The sequence below is a fragment of the Nycticebus coucang genome, chromosome 15 (genome assembly GCF_027406575.1).
Source record: "Nycticebus coucang isolate mNycCou1 chromosome 15, mNycCou1.pri, whole genome shotgun sequence".
NCBI lineage: Eukaryota > Metazoa > Chordata > Mammalia > Primates > Lorisidae > Nycticebus > Nycticebus coucang.
This window is the reverse complement of record NC_069794.1, coordinates 68948759-68969921: the sequence shown is the minus strand read 5'-3', so window position 1 is coordinate 68969921 and position 21163 is coordinate 68948759. Positions and strand designations below refer to the sequence as shown.

General features: G+C 42.3%; 1 protein-coding gene and 1 pseudogene across 2 annotated transcripts in view; both read left to right on the top strand.

Annotated features, from left to right (window-relative positions):
• The window catches only part of PARP4 (poly(ADP-ribose) polymerase family member 4), a 103202-nt gene that overhangs the window by 40672 nt on the left and 41367 nt on the right, over positions 1-21163 (top strand). For both annotated transcript variants that reach the window (XM_053564069.1, XM_053564068.1), the window contains exons 16-23: positions 5201-5332; positions 6359-6445; positions 10483-10647; positions 11257-11303; positions 12227-12305; positions 17908-18045; positions 19100-19295; positions 20528-20595. In XM_053564069.1, coding sequence (XP_053420044.1) covers positions 5201-5332; positions 6359-6445; positions 10483-10647; positions 11257-11303; positions 12227-12305; positions 17908-18045; positions 19100-19295; positions 20528-20595 — 912 coding nt within the window. The remainder of the gene's footprint in view (positions 1-5200; positions 5333-6358; positions 6446-10482; positions 10648-11256; positions 11304-12226; positions 12306-17907; positions 18046-19099; positions 19296-20527; positions 20596-21163) is intronic.
• On the top strand, positions 2317-5191 carry LOC128566943 (U4/U6 small nuclear ribonucleoprotein Prp4-like; annotated as a pseudogene).

The following is a 21163-nucleotide window of genomic DNA, read 5'->3' as shown; positions in this document are numbered from 1 at the left end:
CAGCCTTGGAGATGCACTAGGGAAGGCTAATGAGAAGAAGTAAAGGCCACTAGTATAACTGGTAAGATAAAGACTCAGACCTGACTGCTAGATTTTAGCGATGAGGAAGTTAACAGTGACCTTGACAGTCCCCTTTTACTTGGAACGGTGGGGTAAATGGCTGATCTGAGTGAATTCAAGGAGAATTGAAAGAAAGAATTGGGATACAGGAGAGAAAATGAGACAGCAGCTGAAGAGCAGCAGGGCTGAGTGTTTTCTTTCTTCTTTTAAGAAGCCAGCGCAGGAGGGAAACTAATGGTTCACAATCTGCTGGAACTCTGTCCTCCTGTAGACTGAGGGTGATCTGATACTCGGTCCCAAGCTAGCCACAGCCAGGGGCTCACAGCTAGTCATCCAAGGAGAAAGGGCTGAGGCAGAGTCAGGGACACACATGCAGCCAGGTGGCTAGATGTGGTGCAAAAGCTTGAAAAGTTCTCAGTTTTCCAAAATTGAATTGGTTTGCCAAGATTGCATTGAACAACTATAAAAGCCTCTTAGGAGGGTAAGAACATTGGAGTCCAGTGCTGTGATGTTCTGATCCCTTTAGAAGGAAATTGGGTTCACTTCAGTGATCACCTTAAACAGGGGAAATAGGGTGTGGGAGTGAGGAAGAGCAGTCTGGATACAGCTGACCACCATGCCCTGGGTCTGCTCTAATCCATACCCACACCCCTGAGGGAGCTCAGGGCAATGTCATAGCCTTCTGGAAGACCTAGATATGGACTCCTGGGAAATGTTCTGTATCTGCTGATCCTTCTGGAGCCATTTAGGAGCTGTAACCTACAAATCAGGCCCTGGGGTGAGTTTTTCACATGCAGTATTTAATTTTCCCCAAACTCTGCAAGCTATGATTGTGCCTATTGTTTGGATGAGGAAGCTAAGGCTCAGAAACATTTTATCAACAAGATAAAGCCTGAATTTGAGCTTGGATCATTCCAATTCCAGAATTCAGGTTCTTAACCACTACCTTATGGTGCAACATGGGACAGATTGGACAAAACAAATAATTTGGAATTTAAAAGGCTTAGCTTTGAATCTTTGCTCAATCTTTTCTAACACTGTAACCTTGGAAAAGTTATTTAACTTCTTTGTGCCTCAGTTTCCTCATTGTAAAATAGAAATAACAATATCTGCTCGTCAGTATTGTGGCTATTAGATATAATAAATGTAAAGGATGGAAGGTAGTTTTTTCTTTCACATATGAAATACATGATTATGTTACAGCATCTGTCTTCTATGTTGGATTAGACAACTTGTACTATTTGATATTTCAAACCTGAAGAGGCCTATTCCCTGGGAAAGTTTGCCTCCCAAAATAACTCATGATTTGGTGAACTTCTCACTAGTCTATAGTGAGACAGCTGGTTTGTAAATTGACCCTGAGTATCCCAAGGTCAGTTCTTTCTAATGAAAGATTAAGATATCAAAATTTTACAGTCTACTTGTTTCCGTTCTAAGTCCTAGTAAAAATACTCCTATCATCATTATCTAAAATGACTTGACATTTTGAGTGTGCAGTCACACAATATGATCTACAAACAAAATGAAGCTGACTCAGGCCTGACCTCTGGGAACTCACATGCAAAGAAGGGCCTGGCATCTGCTGAGCAGGAATTAAAATGAGCCTACAACAAGTACAACTGCTTAGTGATCCTTGGATACCTTGGAAGGATTGATAAAACTGTGGGAGTCCAAGAGAGAAGCAGGTTCTGTCCATAGCCCAGGAGACAGCGTGTGGCATCCCCCAGTCAGTGCCCGCGTGGGCCCAGGTCCCAGTACCTCCCTGCCAGGTGCCTGAGCAAACTTCCACTGTGGCATGCAGAATTGCTTGGATCGCTGAGAAACTCCAGAACTCACACCTCTGCATCTTCTCAGGTGGTGGCCAGACTCTAATTCCAGGGATCACTCCCACAGGCTAGCACAACATTCATTTGCAGGACAGCAAGAGACTGGATGTCCAGGAGGACCCTGACCTACCAATTCAGGAAGACTCAGATTGCTTATAGGAGCCCCTTGAAAAATTTTGCCTGTCACCCTATACCCCTAGGGGCAGCCTAGCTTACAGTAAATCCAGGTGTGAGCAACATTTTGAATAGGTTATTTTTCTTTATTTTCATTTTGGTCTCTTCCCAGAGATTATTAATTACAAATTGTTAAATATGTTTGTCTTGTTATTATCATGTTTAAAATTTTATTATAGGGGCTGAGTGCATGCTGTGGGTGGTCAGAAGCCTACAGTTAGACTTTTACTGGAGCTTCATGGCCCTAGAGCTCCCCATGGCTTCCTCGTGAACCACTTCCATGGCAGCTAAAACTAAAGCACCCGATGACTTAGTTGCTCCTGTTGTGAAGAAACCACCCATCTATTATGGAAGTTTGGAAGAGAAGGAGAGGGAGCCTCTGGCCAAAGGAGAGTCTGGGATTTTGGGGAAAGAAGGACTTAAAGCAGGAATCGAAGCAATAAATATTAATGTAACTTCTGGAGAAGTGTTTGAAATTGAGGAGCACATCAGTGAGGGACAGGCAGAAGTATTGGCTGAATTTGAAAGAAGGAAGTGAGCCCGGCAAATCAATATTTCCACACATGACTCAAGTCAAGGCTTGCCTTAGAGCCTTGGGGGAGCCCATCACACTTTTTGGAGAGTGCCCTGCTGAAAGAAGAGAAAGGTTAAGAAATATCCTCTCAGTGGTTGGTACTGATGCCTTGAAAAAGACTAAGAAGGATGATGAGAAATCTAAGAAGTCCAAAGAAGAGCATCAGCAAACCTGGTACTATGAAGGCCAAACAGCTTGAAAGTGGCTAGACTATGGATAGCTAATTATTCATTGCCCAGGGCAATGAAGCGCTTGGAAGAGGCTCGTCTCCATAAAGAAATTACTGAGACAACTAGAACCTCCCAGATGCAGGAACTGCATAAATCTCTACAGTCTTTGAATAATTTCTGCAGTCAGATTGGGGATGATCGGCCTATCTCCTACTGTCACTTTAGTCCTAATTCCAAGATGTTGGCCATAGCTTGTTGGAGTGGGCTTTGTAAGCTCTGGTCTGTTCCTCATTGCACCCTCCTTCACACTCTTTGAGGCCATAACACAAATGTAGGAGCAATTGTATTCCATCCCAAATCTACTATCTTTTTGGACAAAAAAGATGTCAACCTTGCTTCTTGTGCTGCTGATGGCTCTGTGAAGCTTTGGAGTCTTGACAGTGACAAACCATATATTGAATATACGGTGCATGTGGCTCGTGTCATGCGGTATCCATCAGGACGTTTCCTGGGCACTACCTGCTATGAACATTCATGGCACTTATGGGATTTGGAGGCTCGAGAAGAGATCCTGCATCAGGAAGACCACGTCATGGGTGTGTATGACATCACCTTCCATCAGGACAGCTCTTTGGCTGGCACCAGGGGCCTACATGCATTTGGTCAAGTTTGGGACATTGTATCTTGTTCCTGGAACGCCATCTGAAGAAAATCTACCGAATAAATTTCTCCCCCAATGGCTACCACCTTGCAACTGGCAGTGGTGACAACACGTGCAAAGTGTGGGACCTTTGGCAGTGACGTTGCATCTATACCATCCCTGCCCATCAGACCTTAGTGACCAGTGTTAGGTTTGAGCCCATCCATGGGAACTTCTTGCTCACTGGTGCCTGTGATAACACAGCCAAGATCTGGACCCATCCAGGCTGGTCTCCACTGAAGACTCTGGCTGGCCACAAAGGCAAAGTGATGGGCCTACACATTTCTTCTGATGGGAAGCTCATAGCCACTTGCTCATATGACAGGACCTTTAAGCTCTGGATGGCTGAATAGGCAAGACTGTGGAAGGGACTCTTAACTTCATGTACTCCCCTTCAGAGCCATTTTCCTCAAAAGAAAAGAATCAGAGTGTTGTTTAGTTCTATCATGTTTTTTTGTTAATTACCAGGCATAGACCTTCAATAGAATTGGATTTTCAAGTCAGCTCCCATCCAGGCAGGCAGCCAAGTCTCTAAGTGATGGGAAACCAAACCCTTTCATGGTTGGAAATTTAATTTTCCATGCCTTGCCACAAACTGTGTAGGCATTTCATTAATTTTTTGTTTGAATACCCTGTAGCCTGTCTCACAGAACTGAGGATTTTGACTGACTCTTTCTTAAAACCTGGCTTGATATAACATGGTATATGCTTCAGAACTACATATGATCCACATATGTAGTTCAGGAAGCCCTCACATAAAGGAGCACATATTATCCCTCACTGTTTAAACAATGCCTGCCAGCAAGTACTTTTCCTCTCTCTCAAGAATAGGAGATGAAGTAGTAGACCACAGCTACGCTGATGGTTATGCAGTGAAGAAGATTTTACTTCTTCCTTTTGATTTCACTTGGAATGCCAGATGCATCAGGAAGCATCAGAAAAGTTGGAACCAAACATTTGCCTTGGCAGAAAATGTCTTCCATTTTGCTTTGAAGTTTGGCATCCTTCTTGTTACCCTAAAACAAGGCCATTGTGTTGGAATTAAAAGAAGTTTTTAGTAAACATGAAAAAAAATTATTATAGGTCTGAAGTTTTTTTTATTAAATTTTCAAATATTTAAAGCCTTTTCCTGAGCAAGGAGTGATGCAATGAACACAGTCTGTTAGAAAGATTAGTTGCAAAACAGTAGAGATGACAGACAAATGAAGGAGCGGAAAAAACTGGATTCTGGAAGAACCAAGGCAGGAGGAAATGAGAAGCCACCAGAGGGTGGATAGTAAGGGGGCCAGACACAGAGACGTCTCCAGGAGGAAGTGCCAACACCTGAAAGCAGAGTGTCCAACCCACCTAACACTAAAGAGGCATCAAAGCCCTGAAAGGGGCTGTTTTTCCAGGTGTCTCAACAAGAGCTACATTGTCTCTGCCACATCAGTGTGTGTAGGAGGACTGTGTTGTCTAGTGGACGTGTCTGAACTACATAAATATCTAGCCATATATTTTATCACATGATGTGGACTCACCATTGCTGCAGTGAAATGTGTTAGTCTCTGAAGTCAGGGTTGGGAAATTTGAGGGAGGTGATAAAATTTGAAGGAATTTAAAACAAATATGGGAAATTGTTTTTATTAGTCATTTGTTCCTGCAAGTGTTGTTTCATGTGGTCTCACCAAATACATGCATTTTCCCCCTTCTTCAGGTCATTGTTTTTCAGACGTACACAAATCAAAGTAATGTGCCCATCGAGGCAAAATACATCTTTCCTTTGGATGATAAGGCGGCTGTGTGTGGCTTTGAGGCCTTCATCAACGGGAAGCACATAGTAGGAGAGGTAAGGCGAGAAAATGCTTTGCGACTGCTCTTTGCTTTCAGAGCCAGTTTCTTGTTTACCTACATCTTCAATTTCTGAGTCCCCATGGCTATCCCTACCTGTCTAGTCTTTATTATCAGTGTCTTGCAAATTATTTGAGCGGGCTCTTTCAAAAAAGAGAGATTTCAATAGCAAAAGTTTAAGAGAAGCATGTTGGAAAATTGGAGAAACCCTTACATACTTTTTCAAAAACTGATCCTTCCACTCTGTTATAAACGTCGAACTGAAGTGCAGATTGTCGTTGTAACTTTCCAAAAAGAAATTGTACCAGGCCCAGCCCAATGGCTTACACCTGTAATGCTAGCACTCTGGGAAAATGGATTGCCTAAGCTCAGGAGTTGGAGACCAGTCTGAACAAGAGCAAGACCCGGTCTATACTAAAAAAATAGAAAAAAAACTAGCCAGGCATGGTAGTGCACACCTGTAGTTTCAGCTATTGGAAAGGCTGGGGCAAGGAGATCACTTGAGCCAAGAATTTGAGGTTGCCGTGAGCTGTGACACCACAGCCCTCTATCCAGATTGACAGAGTGAGACTCTGTCTCAAAAGAAAGAAAGAAAAACAGAAAGAAAGAAATTGTACCACAAAAAAAAAAAAGAAATTGTACCAAAAGAAGTAACAGTTGATTCATTCTTTGTTTATTCTAAGGATTGGCTCATTGTTGCAATCCTAATCCAGAGTTTATTAAGCTGAAAATAAACTATTATTTTTGTGTTCAACATAAATTCCCAACCAAACTTTTTTTTCCACTATTGATTCTGAAACACTTTTGTCCCAGGCTAAAGAGAATTCTCTTTAGTTGGCCTTTTCTGGTTGTGATTCTTACCAGCTAAGTTCATTTTGATGATCACTTTGTATGTTTCCATTCATCTCAGACTCTTAGTTTTCTGTTTTTGCCTAGGCTTTAATAAACATTGATGTAGTTTTCCTTATTAAAGTCTGTAGTCACTTTTCATGTAAGGAGTGGTTTTAAAACTAATCCTTTCCAGATTAAAGAGAAGGAAGAAGCTCAGCGAGAATACCGAGAAGCTGTCAGCCACGGCCATGGTGCTTACCTCATGGATCAGGACGCACCGGTATGGATTTTACCCAATCTAGTGCCCAGTATACTTACAGGAAAGGGAAAAAATGTAAAAACATTTGAAATATGAAATTCATATTAGAGACCAAGATTAATTTACACTACTTTAGCCCTAGATTTTCACTTGCTGTAAGCCAAACCAGTCAGGCCCATTTGACTTAATACTAATAAAGGAGGAGGAAATGGTGTCAGTAGTACTAGTACCAGACAAACAGGAAGAGTTTAGTCCTCTCACTGGGCACGGAGTTTCTCAGAAATGATGACAAAAAAAAATATTTGGGATACATAATTTTCATCTTCTCACAAAAGAGCATTATATATTTACAATTTTTCTAAAGTAAGCTCACCTAGCAATGTATCCAGTCTGCACCAGAGAGGCAGGGTCCTGAGATAAGTCCAACTCTTGTGCTTTCTGATAATCAGCATTAGGGGAAAAGTGATGTGGACAGTCTGGAAGCAGAAACAGCCATCATGACCACTAGACTTCTTTTCTCAAATATAAGATGTTTTAAACACACCTCTGGCAGGTGCTAAATGGCGTGCAGTCAGCATCTCATGCAGATGTTTTCATCATTTGTGCTGATGGGGCCATATGCCTCAGGTTTCACCTGAGGATGACACATTGCCATAGTATTGTAAACATTTAATGTTTGGTGGGAGGGATTCATACAGATTTAAGGGAAGAATTATTACTTTTGACGTCTAAGATATCCATTTGCAGGGTGGTAATAAGCAATGAAGAGGTGATTATTAAACAGTAATGCTGGCTCCTGAGTAAACTGTATTTATAGAGGTCTGGGGTTCATTTGAGAGATTGCAACTTAATAGTATTAGGTTATGGTTATAGGTGAGTTGGTCATCATGTTTCCTTCTCAGTGACACAGTTCACTTGGAATGTGGTCCACAGAAAGTCTTCACAGAAGATATTACTGATGGGCAAAGTCTGATCAGAACTATTGCTAACCCAAACCTTCGGGTCTCCCAGAATATATTTTGCCATCTAGTGACTATAATGTTCTTGTACTATATGATATTAAAATATTATATATTATTATATAAAACAAAATATTGGATTATATGTTATTTTATATGTTTATAATATAAAATATATGTTGTATCATGTTAGTCCTCCAATAATTGAGAATATTATCTATATAACATGCAGGCATATACATACATGATATATGTTATATACAATATAGTAATATACAAATAGTCCCCACTTACTATGCAGTGGTTCAGCTTATAATTTTTCAACTTTATGATGATATGAAAGTGATAACATTGAATAGAAGCCGTACTTGAAAGATCCACACAAACACTGTGTTTTCACTTTCAGTATGGCATTCAATAAATTGCATTAGACATTCAGTGCTTTATTATGAAATAGGCTTTGTGTTAGATGATTTGCCCAACTCTAGGATAATGTAAGTGTTCTGAGCATGTTTAAGGTAGGCTAGGCTAAGCTATGATGTTCTGTAGGTTAGGTGTTTGAAATGCATTTTTGGTTTATATTTTGTACTTACAGTTAGTTTATTGGGACGTCACCCATCAAAAATAATGCTGTATATTATATACTGCATGTGTATATATGTGTTCTCAAGTATCAAAAGATATTATTTTACACACATACACACACACACATAAAGTGGTCCCACCTATCTTCTGGCTTCAGACATCCAAAGGGTTGAGGTTCAAATCATTTCTTGCTGAAATGTTATGTAAATATGCATTAATATTATAAGTTAATGTATCAGAAATGTGGATAGAGTTAAAGAAATTATGTGTTACATGAATGACACCAAGGGACTCCCTGCAGGTCACTCCCCTTTCTACCTCCAGTCCTTCCCGACCCTCCCAGGCGCATGCCCTTCCTGCCCCACCCCCACCCCCACACAGCACTCCTCCATCACACCCCTGCTACAGTATCCTCCACCATCCATTCCCACCCCTACAGCCCTCCCTGCCACACTCTCCTCTCTATCCCCCTCCTTTACCCCAGTTAGTGTTTTTTCTTCCCAGCAGCAGCTTTTCTGGTGCATTGCCATTCTCCTTAAACTGGCAGCCTTATTTCTGTTTCCACCACCATCAGTAGATGAGGAGCCCTCCTGTTATTTAAAATAAAATCTCTGGGCTTGGCACCTGTTGCTCAGCAGCTAAGGCACCAGCCATATACGCCAGAGGTGGCAGGTTTGAACCCAGCCCGGGCCTGCCGAACAACAAAGACAACTACAACCAAAAAATAGCCGGGCCTTGTGGTGGACTCCTGTAGTCCCAGCTACTCGGGAGGCTGAGGCAAGAGAATTGCTTAAGCCCAAGAGTTTGAGGTTGCTGTGAGCTGTGATGCTGCGGCACTCTGCCCAGGGCGATATATTGAGACTCTGTCTCTAAATAAATAAATAAATAAAATAAAATAAAATAAAATCTCTGACAAATCACCCCGTTTTCTAGCTTTCCTCCCTCCAACTCAAAAGTGGTGGCTTTGCACACAGGGACACCCCAATCGGACCTGCTTAGTGCCACAAGCCAGCACTCTATGTGTTCCTAGACAATGCTGTGGACTGCTTCTTCCTCAGAGTCAACTATTAAACCAACATTAGTACCTACACCAGGTTTTAGCAGTTTAAAAATAACAGCTGGTTCCATGCGGAGCTCACAGTCCAGCACTCAGCAAACACCTGTGGAGTGTGGTAAACACACAGGACTGGAGATTTGTCATTAATGTGACCAGTGTGGTGGTGGCACGTTGGCAAGGGGCAGTTTTGGTTGTCGGGTTAAAGCAACATGTTTTGCTTCTACCCCTTCCCTGCCAGCCCAGGAAATGAAAGGGTTTCCCTCAGCAGCTTGCTGGGGGAAAAGTCCAGGGAGGAGTATCATGGGTGAGCCCCATGCATGTCCCCCAGCCCCTGCCCACACCCCTGCTGCTGGAGGTGCTCCCTGTCTTCCACCCTGCCCAGTCCTTCCTGTGGGCCAGCAGAAGCCATGGGTAGGCAAACTCCCCTTGGGCTAGGGCTCCCGGATTTTATAAACTTGATTTTCTAGCCACTCTCAGCTGACCAAAATTCACACAGTTCTTCTGTCCCCTCTGTCATCAGAGAGGCTTGTCACTCTTTGGAATTCAGCACACTTGGTTGAGGGGTCAAGACAGGTTACACTTTCGTAGATTTTCTAGCACGTGATAATGGAAGTGACATTATCTTATGTCTACCTCCATTCTACCCCACGCTGCCACCCCACATATTAAGTGGCAGTGTTCCAGATTTTTATACACACACTAGCACTGTTAAGCATTTGATAAGTACCTTTTCATTACTCAAGGTAGATATACTTAGTGTCAAAAGTAATAATTTAACTTTTAACCCTATATTTATCATTAATATTTTACGTTTCTAATCTAAATATACAAAATCATCATGATGGCATGGTTGGCTGGAATAGTGGACATAGTTGGAGATGTTGAGAGGATCTCTGTGTAGTTAGCAGAAAAAAAATTAATCTAGCCTGTATTTTCTCACCGTAGCTAGTCATGAGTTCCTGCCTTTTATAGTGATTATCAAGATCCCATTAAAAGAAAGCTAAATACTTTAAAAAAAAACAAACAAACACTATATAAGTAAAAGAATTAAGTGAAGACCAAGCTTGGGGACAGCTACCCTGGTTTTTCAGCTGCTGATGGAACTAGTTCTGGGTGCTGTGGTAGTCAGGGAAGCCACAGGTTCTTTAAGAAAGGTGCTGTGTAGGGGCCACCTGTGCAGCAGAGCCCACCCATGAGGGGCCATGGGACAGCGTGCATCAGTGACTCTCCCCAGGTCAGCTGCCAATGGGACCTGGCTCCTTCCACTTACCTGTGCACATCACCCTGACCCCACCACTGGCCAATAACTCCAGGATTCTCCTTTAGCATCACCAGTGTTTTACTATTTTCTGAAGAAGAATCTGGCAGACTGTATTCCAGTCGTCTAAGTAATATGAGGGATTGTCTAGCATAGAATGCTTTAGAGCTACAAGCTAAGTCATATGTTTCTATTTCAGGATGTTTTTACTGTAAGTGTTGGGAACTTACTGCCTAAGGCTAAAGTCCTCATCAAAATTACCTACATCACGGAGCTCAGCATCCAAGACACTGCTGCTGTCTTCTTCATGCACGCTGGAGTGGCGCCCTGGCAACAGGACAAGGCTTTGAATGAAAACCTGCAGGTCTATACACTTAAGATTTGAAGAAGCATTTTTCTGGGGATTTATGCATGGGGGAAAAATATCTAAAATAATCTTTTTGATATAAAATCAATTTTACCAATATCTGTACAGTTAGACACACTGTGTTCATAAAATGAAAAGAATAAAAGATATAAATATGCTCAATGAGTGTATTTTTATTTTGTTCAGTCACTCATTGTCCATACTGCATCTTTATCATGAAGAATTTAAATTTGCATAGAGAATGCAAATAAGCTAAAAGAGGAAAATTAAAACCATCCTTAATTCTATCACCCAGAGATAACCTCTGGGTAGTGCCTTCCTCCCAGACTTCTTACTTGGTAGGTACGGTATATATATAAAAATTTTGTGTGTGTGTATGTGTAAGTACACACACAGAGACATACGGAGATTGAAAATCTCTGTCCAGATTGTCAATTGTATTTTAGTTCCTGGCATTCCATGAGCAAATGCTCTTTTTTACTACTTGGGAGGGAAAAGAGCTATCTTATTGCTGTCAGTTGTGTCCTGTCCTTGCTGTGGTAATAGTTAGTTTACTGTCACTGTAAAACTTAACAGATACTTAGTTATATATTTTTCTTTTAACAGGATGTAGTAAAGACAATTTGTATAAAGGAAGTAGGAACAAAGCAAAGGTTAGTACCTAGTATATATAACCTGTCAATCATTCAGGATATTAGCTTTATGGCTTGAATTTTCATTTAAAGTTATTTGAAATAGGCCAGACGCAGTGGCTCATACCTGTAATCCTGGCACTCTGGGAGGCCAAAGTGGGTAGATTGCTTGAACTCATGAGTTCAAGACCAGCCTGTGCAAGAGTGAGACTCCCCCCATCTCTTCTTAAAATAGAAAAATTAGCCAGGCATGGTGGCAAATGTCTATAGTCCCAGGTACTTGAGAGGGTGAGGCAAGAGGATTGCTTGAGCCCAATAGTTTGAGGTTGCTATGAGCTATGATGCCACAGCACTCTATTGGGGACAACAGAGTGAGACTCTGTCTAAAAAAAACAACAAACAAATAAATAAATAAACAAATAAATAAAATTATTTGAAACAGGCCAGGTGTGGTGGGTCAAGTCCATAATTCTATCACTTTTGGGGGCTGAGGTGGGAAGATCACTTGTGACCAGTATTATGACTACCAATGCATTATGGTGAAATTTTAGTGAGACTCTGTCTCTACCAAAAGAAATTAAACTTAAAAATAGTAACAAAATGGGTGGCGCCTGTGGCTCAGTGAGCAGGGCTCTGGCCCCATATGCCGAGGGTGGCGGGTTCAAACCCGGCCCCAGCCAAACTGCAACAAAAAAATAGCCGGGCGTTGTGGCGGGCGCCTGTAGTCCCAGCTACTTGGGAGGCTGAGGCAGGAGAATTGCCTAAGCCCAGGAGTTGGAGGTTGCTGTGAGCTGTGTGATGCCACGGCACTCTACCGAGGGCAATAAAGTGAAACTCTGTCTCTACAAAAAAAAAAAATAGTAACAAAATAAGATTATTTGAAACAACTTTAGGTGGAAATTTAAAATAGTAGACTAAGACAACTTTCTCTTCATTTTTGGTAGCTTCTCTTTGACTATGTCTATTGAGATGCCATACGTGATTGATTTCATTTCCAGTGATACACACGAACTAAAACAAAAGGTTAGTAAATTTTTGATTTCTTAAGAGCTTGTATTTGAACATTGCTGTACTTTTATTTTATCAAAGCAATGATACATGTGGTTTAAAAGTGAAATAATGTTTGAAAGCAGCTTCTAACAAGAAATAGCAGTTGGTCCCACCCATGCTTCTCCCTCACACCAGCTTCTAGAGCAGCGGTTCTCAACCTGTGGGTTGCGACTCACAGGAACTGTATTAAAGGGCCGCAGCATTAGGAAGGTTGAGAACCACTGTTGTAGAGCCAGTGAACCTCCTGGAATATTTGAACTGTTTCTCTGACATTGTTAGGTCTTGTTTTTTTTTTTTAGAGACAGAGTCTCACTTTGTTGCCCTCCGTAGAGTGCGTGACGTCACAGCTCACAGCAACCTCCAGCTCCTGGGTTTAGGCAATTCTCTTGCCTCAGCCTCCTGAGCATTGTTAGGTTTTAAATAATAATTTTTTACTGCTTTGTCTTTTCTTTTTTTTTTTTTTGTGGAGACAGAGTCTCACTTTATGGCCCTTGGTAGAGTGCCATGGCATCACACAGCTCCCAGCAACCTCCAACTCCTGGGCTTAAGCGATTCTCTTGCCTCAGCCTCCCGAGTAGCTGGGACTACAGGCTCCCGCCACAACACCTGGCTATTTTTTTTTTTTTTTTGGTTGCAGTTCAGCCGGGGCCGGGTTTGAACCCGCCACCCTCGGTATATGGGGCCGGCGCCTTACCGACTGAGCCATAGGCGCCGCCCTTTTTACTGCTTTTTCTTGATTCATCTGTTTCTCAAATTATCTTTGGACTTCCTATTATCGTAGGTAAACATCTAGCTCCTGCCCCTCCATCTACCTCACTCTATTCCAGGAGCCCTATACATGACGGTCAGTGTTTAAGTTATCATAATCTCTTAATCTATATTTACCATTGAGCCCAGAAATGTATTATGGTGACATTTTCTTTTTTTTAAAAACTTTCTGGCCAGCCACGGCAGATCACACCTATAATCTTACCACTCTGAGAGGCCAAGGCAGGCAGATCTCTTGAGCTCAGGAGTTTGAGACCAGTCTGAGCAAGAGCAAGACCCCATCTCTACTAAAAATAATAGATAAATACATAAATAAATGGCTGGGTGGCGGGCACCTGTAGGCCTAGCTACTTCGGAGACTGAGGCAGGAGGATCACGTGAGTTTAAGATTGCTGTGAGCTAAGCTTACACCATGGCACTCTTGCCTGGACAACAGAGTAAGACTCTTTTTCAAAAACACCCCCAAATTTTTCTAGAGTATTTTCTAAAAACAAACAAACAAAAAATGTTGCCTTTTTTAATTTGCATAGTTTCTGGACTATTTATTCTCCTATGCACTAGCACATTGGTTGAAACTTCTCTCTCCCAGGCACAATGGCACATGCTTGTAATCTGCACCTTTGGTGAGGTAGAACCTGGGTTGGAAATTGCCCTTTCTCAAAACACTGAAGATTGAGGGCGGTGCCTGTGGCTCAGGAGTAGGGCGCCGGCCCCATATGCCGAGGGTGGTGGGTTCAAACCCAGCCCTGGCCAAACTGCAGCAAAAAAAAAATAGCTGGGCGTTGTGGCGGGCGCCTGTAGTACCAGCTGCTCGGGAGGCTGAGGCAAGAGAATCGCGTAAGCCCAAGAGTTAGAGGTTGCTGTGAGCCGTGTGACACCACGGCACTCTACCCAAGGGCAGTACAGTGAGACTCTGTCTCTACAAAAACAAAACAAAAAAAAAAAAACACTGAAGATTGGCAGGTGGTTACTTTGAAACTTCTAACTTCCAGGGTTACTATGAAAAGTTGAATAAGAGTCTTATCCCCCATTTTTTGTGTGTGGTCTGTTTTGTTTTTTAAAATTCTGGAAGTAATTCAAATCTTCTTTGTCACTAGTATTCTGAAATTTCATACTAATGTGATATTCATTTATTGTATGTAACTAGTGGCCTTTAGTTCTAGGAAATTTTATTATATTAAAAAAGATAGGGCGGCACCTGTGGCTCAGTGAGTAGGGCACCGGCCCCATATGCCGAGGGTGGCAGGTTCAAACCCAGCCCTGGCCAAACTGCAACAGAAAAATAGCCGGGCGTTGTGGCGGGCGCCTGTAGTCCCAGCTGCTTGGGAGGCTGAGGCAAGAGAATCATGTAAGCCCAAGAGCTGGAGGCCACTGTGAGCGGTGTGATGCCATGGCACTCTACCAAGGGCAGTAAAGAAGTGAGACTCTGTCTCTACAAAAAAAAAAAAAAGATAGACTCAGTGTCCCTAGCACAGTGGTTACAGTACCAGCCACATACACCAAAGTTGGCAGGGTTTGAACCCAGCCCGGGCCAGCTAAGCAACAATGACAACTGCAACAAAAAACAGCTGGGCATTGTGACCAGGCACAATGAGGCTGAGGCAAGAGAATCACTTGAGCCAAAGAGTTTGAGGTTGCTGTGAGCTGTGATGCTACAGCACTCTACCGAGGGCTTCATAGTGAGACTCTGTAAAATAAAATTAATTAATTAAATAAAATATAAAATAAAATAAAATTCTCTCTCTTTTTCCTTTTTGCAGTGCCTTTCAGTCAAGTGTCCCCTGGAACTAGCCCCTTGTTTTCTTGGTTTGTTCTTCTGTCCATTTAATTGTCTTTTTGTTCTATTTTCTAGGTGTTCTCATTTTTTTTTTAAATAGAATCTCACTTTGTCATCCCTGGTAGAGTGCCATAGTGTCACAGCTCTCAGTAACCTCAAACTCTTGGGTTCAAGCGATTCTCTTGTGTCAGCCTCCCAAGTAGCTGGGTATACAGGTGCCCACCACAAAGCATGGCTATTTTTTAGAGAGGAGGCCAGTCTTGAACCTGTGACCTCAGGCAATCCACCCGCCTTGGCCTCCCAGAGTGCTAGGATTACAGGCATGAACCACTGTGCCCAGCCCTCAGTGTTTTCTTTTTAAATTCCAACCATTCTCTTGAAATTTTTATTTGATTCTCCTATGTTTTGTCAGAGGTCCTTTCTGTTCTGCAAGTATTCCCTTTTCTTAATAGCATCTTTGTGTGTTTCATGGATATCTCATCCTCTCCTGTCTCTCTGAAAACATTCTTTTGTTCTCTGTGTTGTGTCCCCTCTCAGTTCCTTTTTTTTTTTAATCTCTGGCTTTTTGTTTATTTTTTTGGTCTCCGTATTAGAAGCTTTTCCTCAAACATCTGGGTGACCCTCTCTGGGTTCATTCTTAAGACTGAGACCCATGGCTGGTATAGTGGCCCATGCCTATAATCCCAGTACTCTGGGAGGCCAAGGCAGGTGGATTGCTTGAGCTCAGGGGTTTGAGACTAGCCTGAACAAGAGAGATACTCTGTCTCTACTGAAAATAGAAAAATTAGCTGGGCATGGTAGCAGATGCCTGCAGTCCCAGGCACGCAGGAAGCTGAGAAAAGGGGATCTTTTGAGCCCAGGAGTTTGAGACTAGCCTAAGCAAGAAAGAGACTCTGTCTCTACTAAAAATAGAAAAATTAGCTGGGCATGGTAGTAGGTGCCTGTAGTCCAAGGTACTCGGGAGGCTGAGGCAAGGGGATCTCTTGAGCCCAGGAGTTTGAGGTTGCTGTGAGCTAAAACGCCACAGCATGGTCTCAAAAAAAGAAAAAATAAAAAAAAGAAAGAAAGACTGAGTCACTAGAAAGTCATTTAGAAGCCCTGGGCTGTTCATAGAATATGACAGGTGGGCTACTCAGGGCCCATGTTTTATGATGCCAACTTACACTTTATTCCCCTAAAGCAGTGGTTCTCAACCTTCCTAATGCCACACCCCTTTAATACAGGGTGAGGGACACACAGGTTGAGAACCACTGCCCCAAAGGAAGCAGCCCTGTGCTCCTGTGCTCCTATGCTCCATTATACCTCAAGTTCCCTCATCTGGATTCTATTTGGCTGTATTTCTCTAAATAATGCATCTCCAGTTTCCTTTAGTGCAGTGGTTCGCAATCTTCCTAATGCCACGGCTCTTTAATACAGTTCCTGTGGGTAGCAACCCACAAGTTGAGAACCGCTGCTTTAGTGAAAGAACAGGAGATAAACGGTGCCAGCTGCTTGGCTGCTTAGGTCAGGGAAGGCCCTGGCCTGGCAGCTTAGTGTAGTCTGTCACTGGTCCCATGTCCTCACAGCACCTGGTGAGCCCTCCCCCCACGCTCCTGCAGCACTAACAAGTCTACCACTGTAGCTGTCTCTCTACAGGAACCAGGCTAAATCATTTCCCATACCTCTATCAGCTTTCCATCTCCTAAAATTGGTTGACATCTCTCATATGCTATTGTCTTTATTCTTGTTCTCAATATCTTTATGGGTTCACAAACTTTTATTGCTTCCCTTTCATTTTAGGGAAGTTTAGCATTTTGCTAGAGTGTAGATAAATGCATGTGTCTAATCCATCCTAAACAAAGAGTCCTTCATGTCACTTAACTTTTACCATACAATAAACAGTTCCAAAACTTTATTACTTAGAAAAACAAGTATTTCCTATTCTCACAGTTCTGTGGGTCAACAGGCTAGTGCTGGGCTGGGTTGCCTGCATGAGATGAGATGGTCTAGGATGGCCTCAGTCACATGTGGCTGCTGGCCTGCCATCAATGGGGGTGGTGGCCACATCTCCCATCCACAGGTTGGCTAAGGTTCATTAGTATAATGGCAGAAGAGTCCCCAGAAGCAACAAGAGTTCCCAACCCCATTTCATAGACACTTTTCAAGCCCTTTCTTGTATCACATCTGCCAATATCCCATTGGCCAAAGCAAGTTGAATGGCCAACTACAGATTCAAGGGCAGAAATACAGACGCTACCTCTCGATGGAGGGAGCTTCAAAGTTACATTGCAAAGGCATGAACAGACAGGAACAGAGAGACTTTTTTTTTTTTTTTTGTAGAGACAGAGTCTCACTGTACTGCCCTCGGGTAGAGTGCCGTGGCGTCACACGGCTCACAGCAACCTCTAACTCTTGGGCTTACGCGATTCTCTTGCCTCAGCCTCCCAAGCAGCTGGGACTACAGGCGCCCGCCACAATGCCTGGCTATTTTTTGTTGCAGTTTGGCCGGGGCTGGGTTTGAACCCGCCACCCTCGGCATATAGGGCCGGCGCCCTACTCACTGAGCCACAGGCGCCGCCCCAGAGAGACTTTTTGTGCCATCCCCCACATCGTCTTCATCATTGTAAAGCTTTTGTTTACATTTTCAGAACTTTTTAATTTATGAAAATATAATTTATTTATAATTTATAAATAAGGCATAATTCTGAGATTGCCATTGAATTTTCTGTTTTACTATTCTAGGTTTTGATGTCTGGTGTGCTTTGTTGTTAAAAGCAGATAAGTCTATCTGAATACACAGAGCAATAATCTTTGGATCTAGGGTTTGATATTGTTTTAAACTTACATAAATTTGACTGTATAAATTGACCATAGAATTTCAGGAGGGTAACTGATAGGATCAATATCTTACTTCTAAAACCTAGATTTCACAATTTTGGAATTTATTATTATACCACATTGCTGATTCTTAATAGAACTTGACAGGTAAGTGCAAACTGATAAAAGGGAAACATTCCTTTATTTACCCTGTTATGGTGGTTTGTCTTGCAGCACACAGACTGCAAAGCTGTAATCAGCACCGTGGAAGGCAGCTCTTTAGACAGTGGTGGATTTTCTCTCCACATCGGTTTGTCTGATGCCTATCTCCCAAGAATGTGGGTTGAAAAACATCCAGAAAAAGAAAGTGAGGTATGTTTCTTCTTACTTAGAAATAGGAAACACTGGGAGGCCAAGGCGGGTGGAGTGCTTGAGCCTTGGAGTTTGAGACCACCCTGAGCAAGAGTGACACCCTGTCTCTACTAAAAATAGAAAACATTATTCCAGTATTGTGGTGGGAGCCTGTAGTCCCAGCTACTTTGGAGGCTGAGGCAAGGGGATCACTTGAACCCAGGAGTTTGAGGTTCAAGTGAGCACTACACTCTACCTGGGGCTACAAACTGTCTCCAAAAAAAAAAATAGAGGACATTAATGGAAAAATATTTTTAAATAAGTAGGTTGTTTACAGTTGGAAATTACTGATTCTCCTGAAAAACTCGCATTACAAAATGAACTCTCACAGCCCAAAATTCTATAAATACAAACACACTGTCAAACATGAAAATATTTCTGAGTTGTCAACCGAAACCCATACATTCCCTATTTCCCTGTAAAGATTGTCATTTGTACCTCAGTCTCCATTACAAAGAACATTTACTATCAACCATTACCTTGGGTAGTCTGTATAACTTTTATACTTTTAAAATATTGATACTGAGAAACAAATAAAAAATTGTTGATGTCTGCCCTAAGACCATTTCGTGTGGCTATGACAAAGAATCACTTTGAAAGCTAAACTAAAATTCAAAATTTACATGATATGTAGTTGTACTTGAAGTATAGGTTAATTAATAAAACTAAAGGTATGTGGGTGTATATATTCTATATAGTATAGAATGTGTGTGTCCTACAGACAATGTTGATGCCATTTGTCCTACAGACAACATTGATGCCATATGATTTTTCAGATACTAATTCTGTATTAATTCTTGATTTCCAGGGAGTTATATCTTACATGTTAGAAATTACAGCTCTAACATGATACTTTTGACTTGAACTCCTAGTAGGCCATCTCATTGTTGAACAAGTCTTATTTTGTTTTTATAGCATTAGTTCACCTCATTAGAAAGTTTTAGAATTTTACAAGTAGATCATTTTCGGTTTAAGTTATAAGAAGCTCCAATCCAACACCTTTTTTCTCCCTCAGGCTTGCATGCTTGTCTTTCAACCCAACCTTGATGTCAGCCTCCCTGGCCTCACTGACAAGAATGAAGTGATTATTTGTCTGGACTGTTCCAATTCCATGGAGGGTGTGACATTCTTACAAGCCAAGCAAATTGCCTTATATGCACTATCCTTGGTGGGAGAGATGCAAAAAGTAAACATCATCCAGTTTGGCACAGGTGAGTGGGTTTGGCTCTGGTCCTGTGTGTTCTTCCTCCCTGTGTGAACACACTTGGCAGAAGCGATGACTGCCAGTGCCAGACTTCTCTTGTGGAGAGAGAGGTTGCTTGATGTGAAGCTACAGTGAGAAAGAACTCTGGAGCTAGATCCCTAGGTCCAGAACCCGGCTGTAGCACTCACAAGTTCTATGTGTCTGTGTCACCTTGGATGTGCTACTTGAACTTATGATGCCTCAGTGTCCTCATTTGTTATTCAACAATAGTATTCCCTAACTTGTAGTGTTATTATGAGGATTGACCTAATGTATGGCAAGGATTTTAAACAAATCTCACCTTCATAGTAGGTGAGATATAAATATTGCTATTGTTATTATTATCAACAGAACCAAACGCAAGACCCTTAGTCTGTTGAGTAGGAGGGTCCCAAAGCTAAGACAAGAACATGTGCAATCAGCATGGTTATAGAAAATCTGTAAGAAATGGTCTTAGGGCATGTCAGTTCAGCACTGTTGGAAGGTAAGTAATGCCATCCTCCAAGTGGAGGCCCAGGGACATTTCAAGTACCACAAGGTGACACTTCAGGGAGGAGAGAAGGAACATAGTGTGGAATGCTGGGACAACCCTGTCCCCTTGTTTCTCATGTTCTGTGCCACCTAGCAGAATGCGTAGCCCCTTTGCGACAGAGCTGGGTCTCCTGTAACTAGGGCAGAGGTCAAATAAGCACAGGGAGTGCAAGAGACATGGATGGCAACCATTCCCTACTGGGGCTGAGCCACCTGTGCTGTCGAGATGCCCCTGCACCTTGCTTGGCACAGTGATCTGCTACGGAGCAGAGGCCTAAACGTGAAATTTCACTCAGAGCATTTCGTGTAGGAAAAGTGCATGGTTTGATCACTCTACAGTTATTATTTAGGGGGATACTGTGATGAATTTCTTTTTTTTTTTTTTTTTTTTTTTTTTTTTTGTGGTTTTTGGCCGGGGCTGGGTTTGAACCCACCACCTCTGGCATGTGGGACCAGCGCCCTACTCCTTGAGCCACAGGCGCTGCCCTGTGATGAATTTCTTATATGGTAAAGTTTTCAAACATGGTTTTCTAGAAAGGAAGGCATGCACATAAATACGTAACATTCTTTACCATGGCAGTGGGATGAAGTAGAATTATTGTTTGTTGTAAGAGTGGTCAAGCCAGTGAATATTTGATGCTAGCATCTCATGTCAATCTAATCACACAGGTTACAAGGAGTTATTTTCATATCCTAAGTGTATCACAAGCAGTAATGTGCCAACAGAGTTCATTATGGTGAGTACACAAGCCTTCCTTGGGCTTCCCTCCTGACGGGGCTTCCAATCACACTTTAGTGGTACCATCCAGAGCTTACTCCCCTGAGGCCTCCATCAGAGCACCCCTGGTCCTTCAGTGTTTGTATGTTGGTAGTTTCTTTATTTCATTAATAAAAGTGGTATGAATTCATTAAAGAAGAAAAGAAATTATAAACAGTAGAACCAAAAATCTTGTCTGTCCTTTCTATTCTTTCTCTTAATTTAGAGCCAGCTGGCTATAATCCCAGCATTCTGGAAAGCCAAGGCAGGTAGATTGTTTGAGCTCAGGAGTTGGAGACCAGCCTGAGCAGGAGTGAGGCCCTGTCTCAACTAAAAATAGAAAAATTAGCCTGTAGTCCCAGTTACTGGGGAAACTGAGGCAGGTGGATCACCTAAGCCCAAGAGTTTGAAGTTACTGTGAGCACTCTACCCGGAGGTGACAGAATGAGCCATTGTCTCAAAAAAAAAAAAAAAAAAAAATTAGAGTAAGCTTAGAATGACCAGCCACTTTATCTAGGCTGGCAAAGCTGGGGGTGCTCTGATGAGAT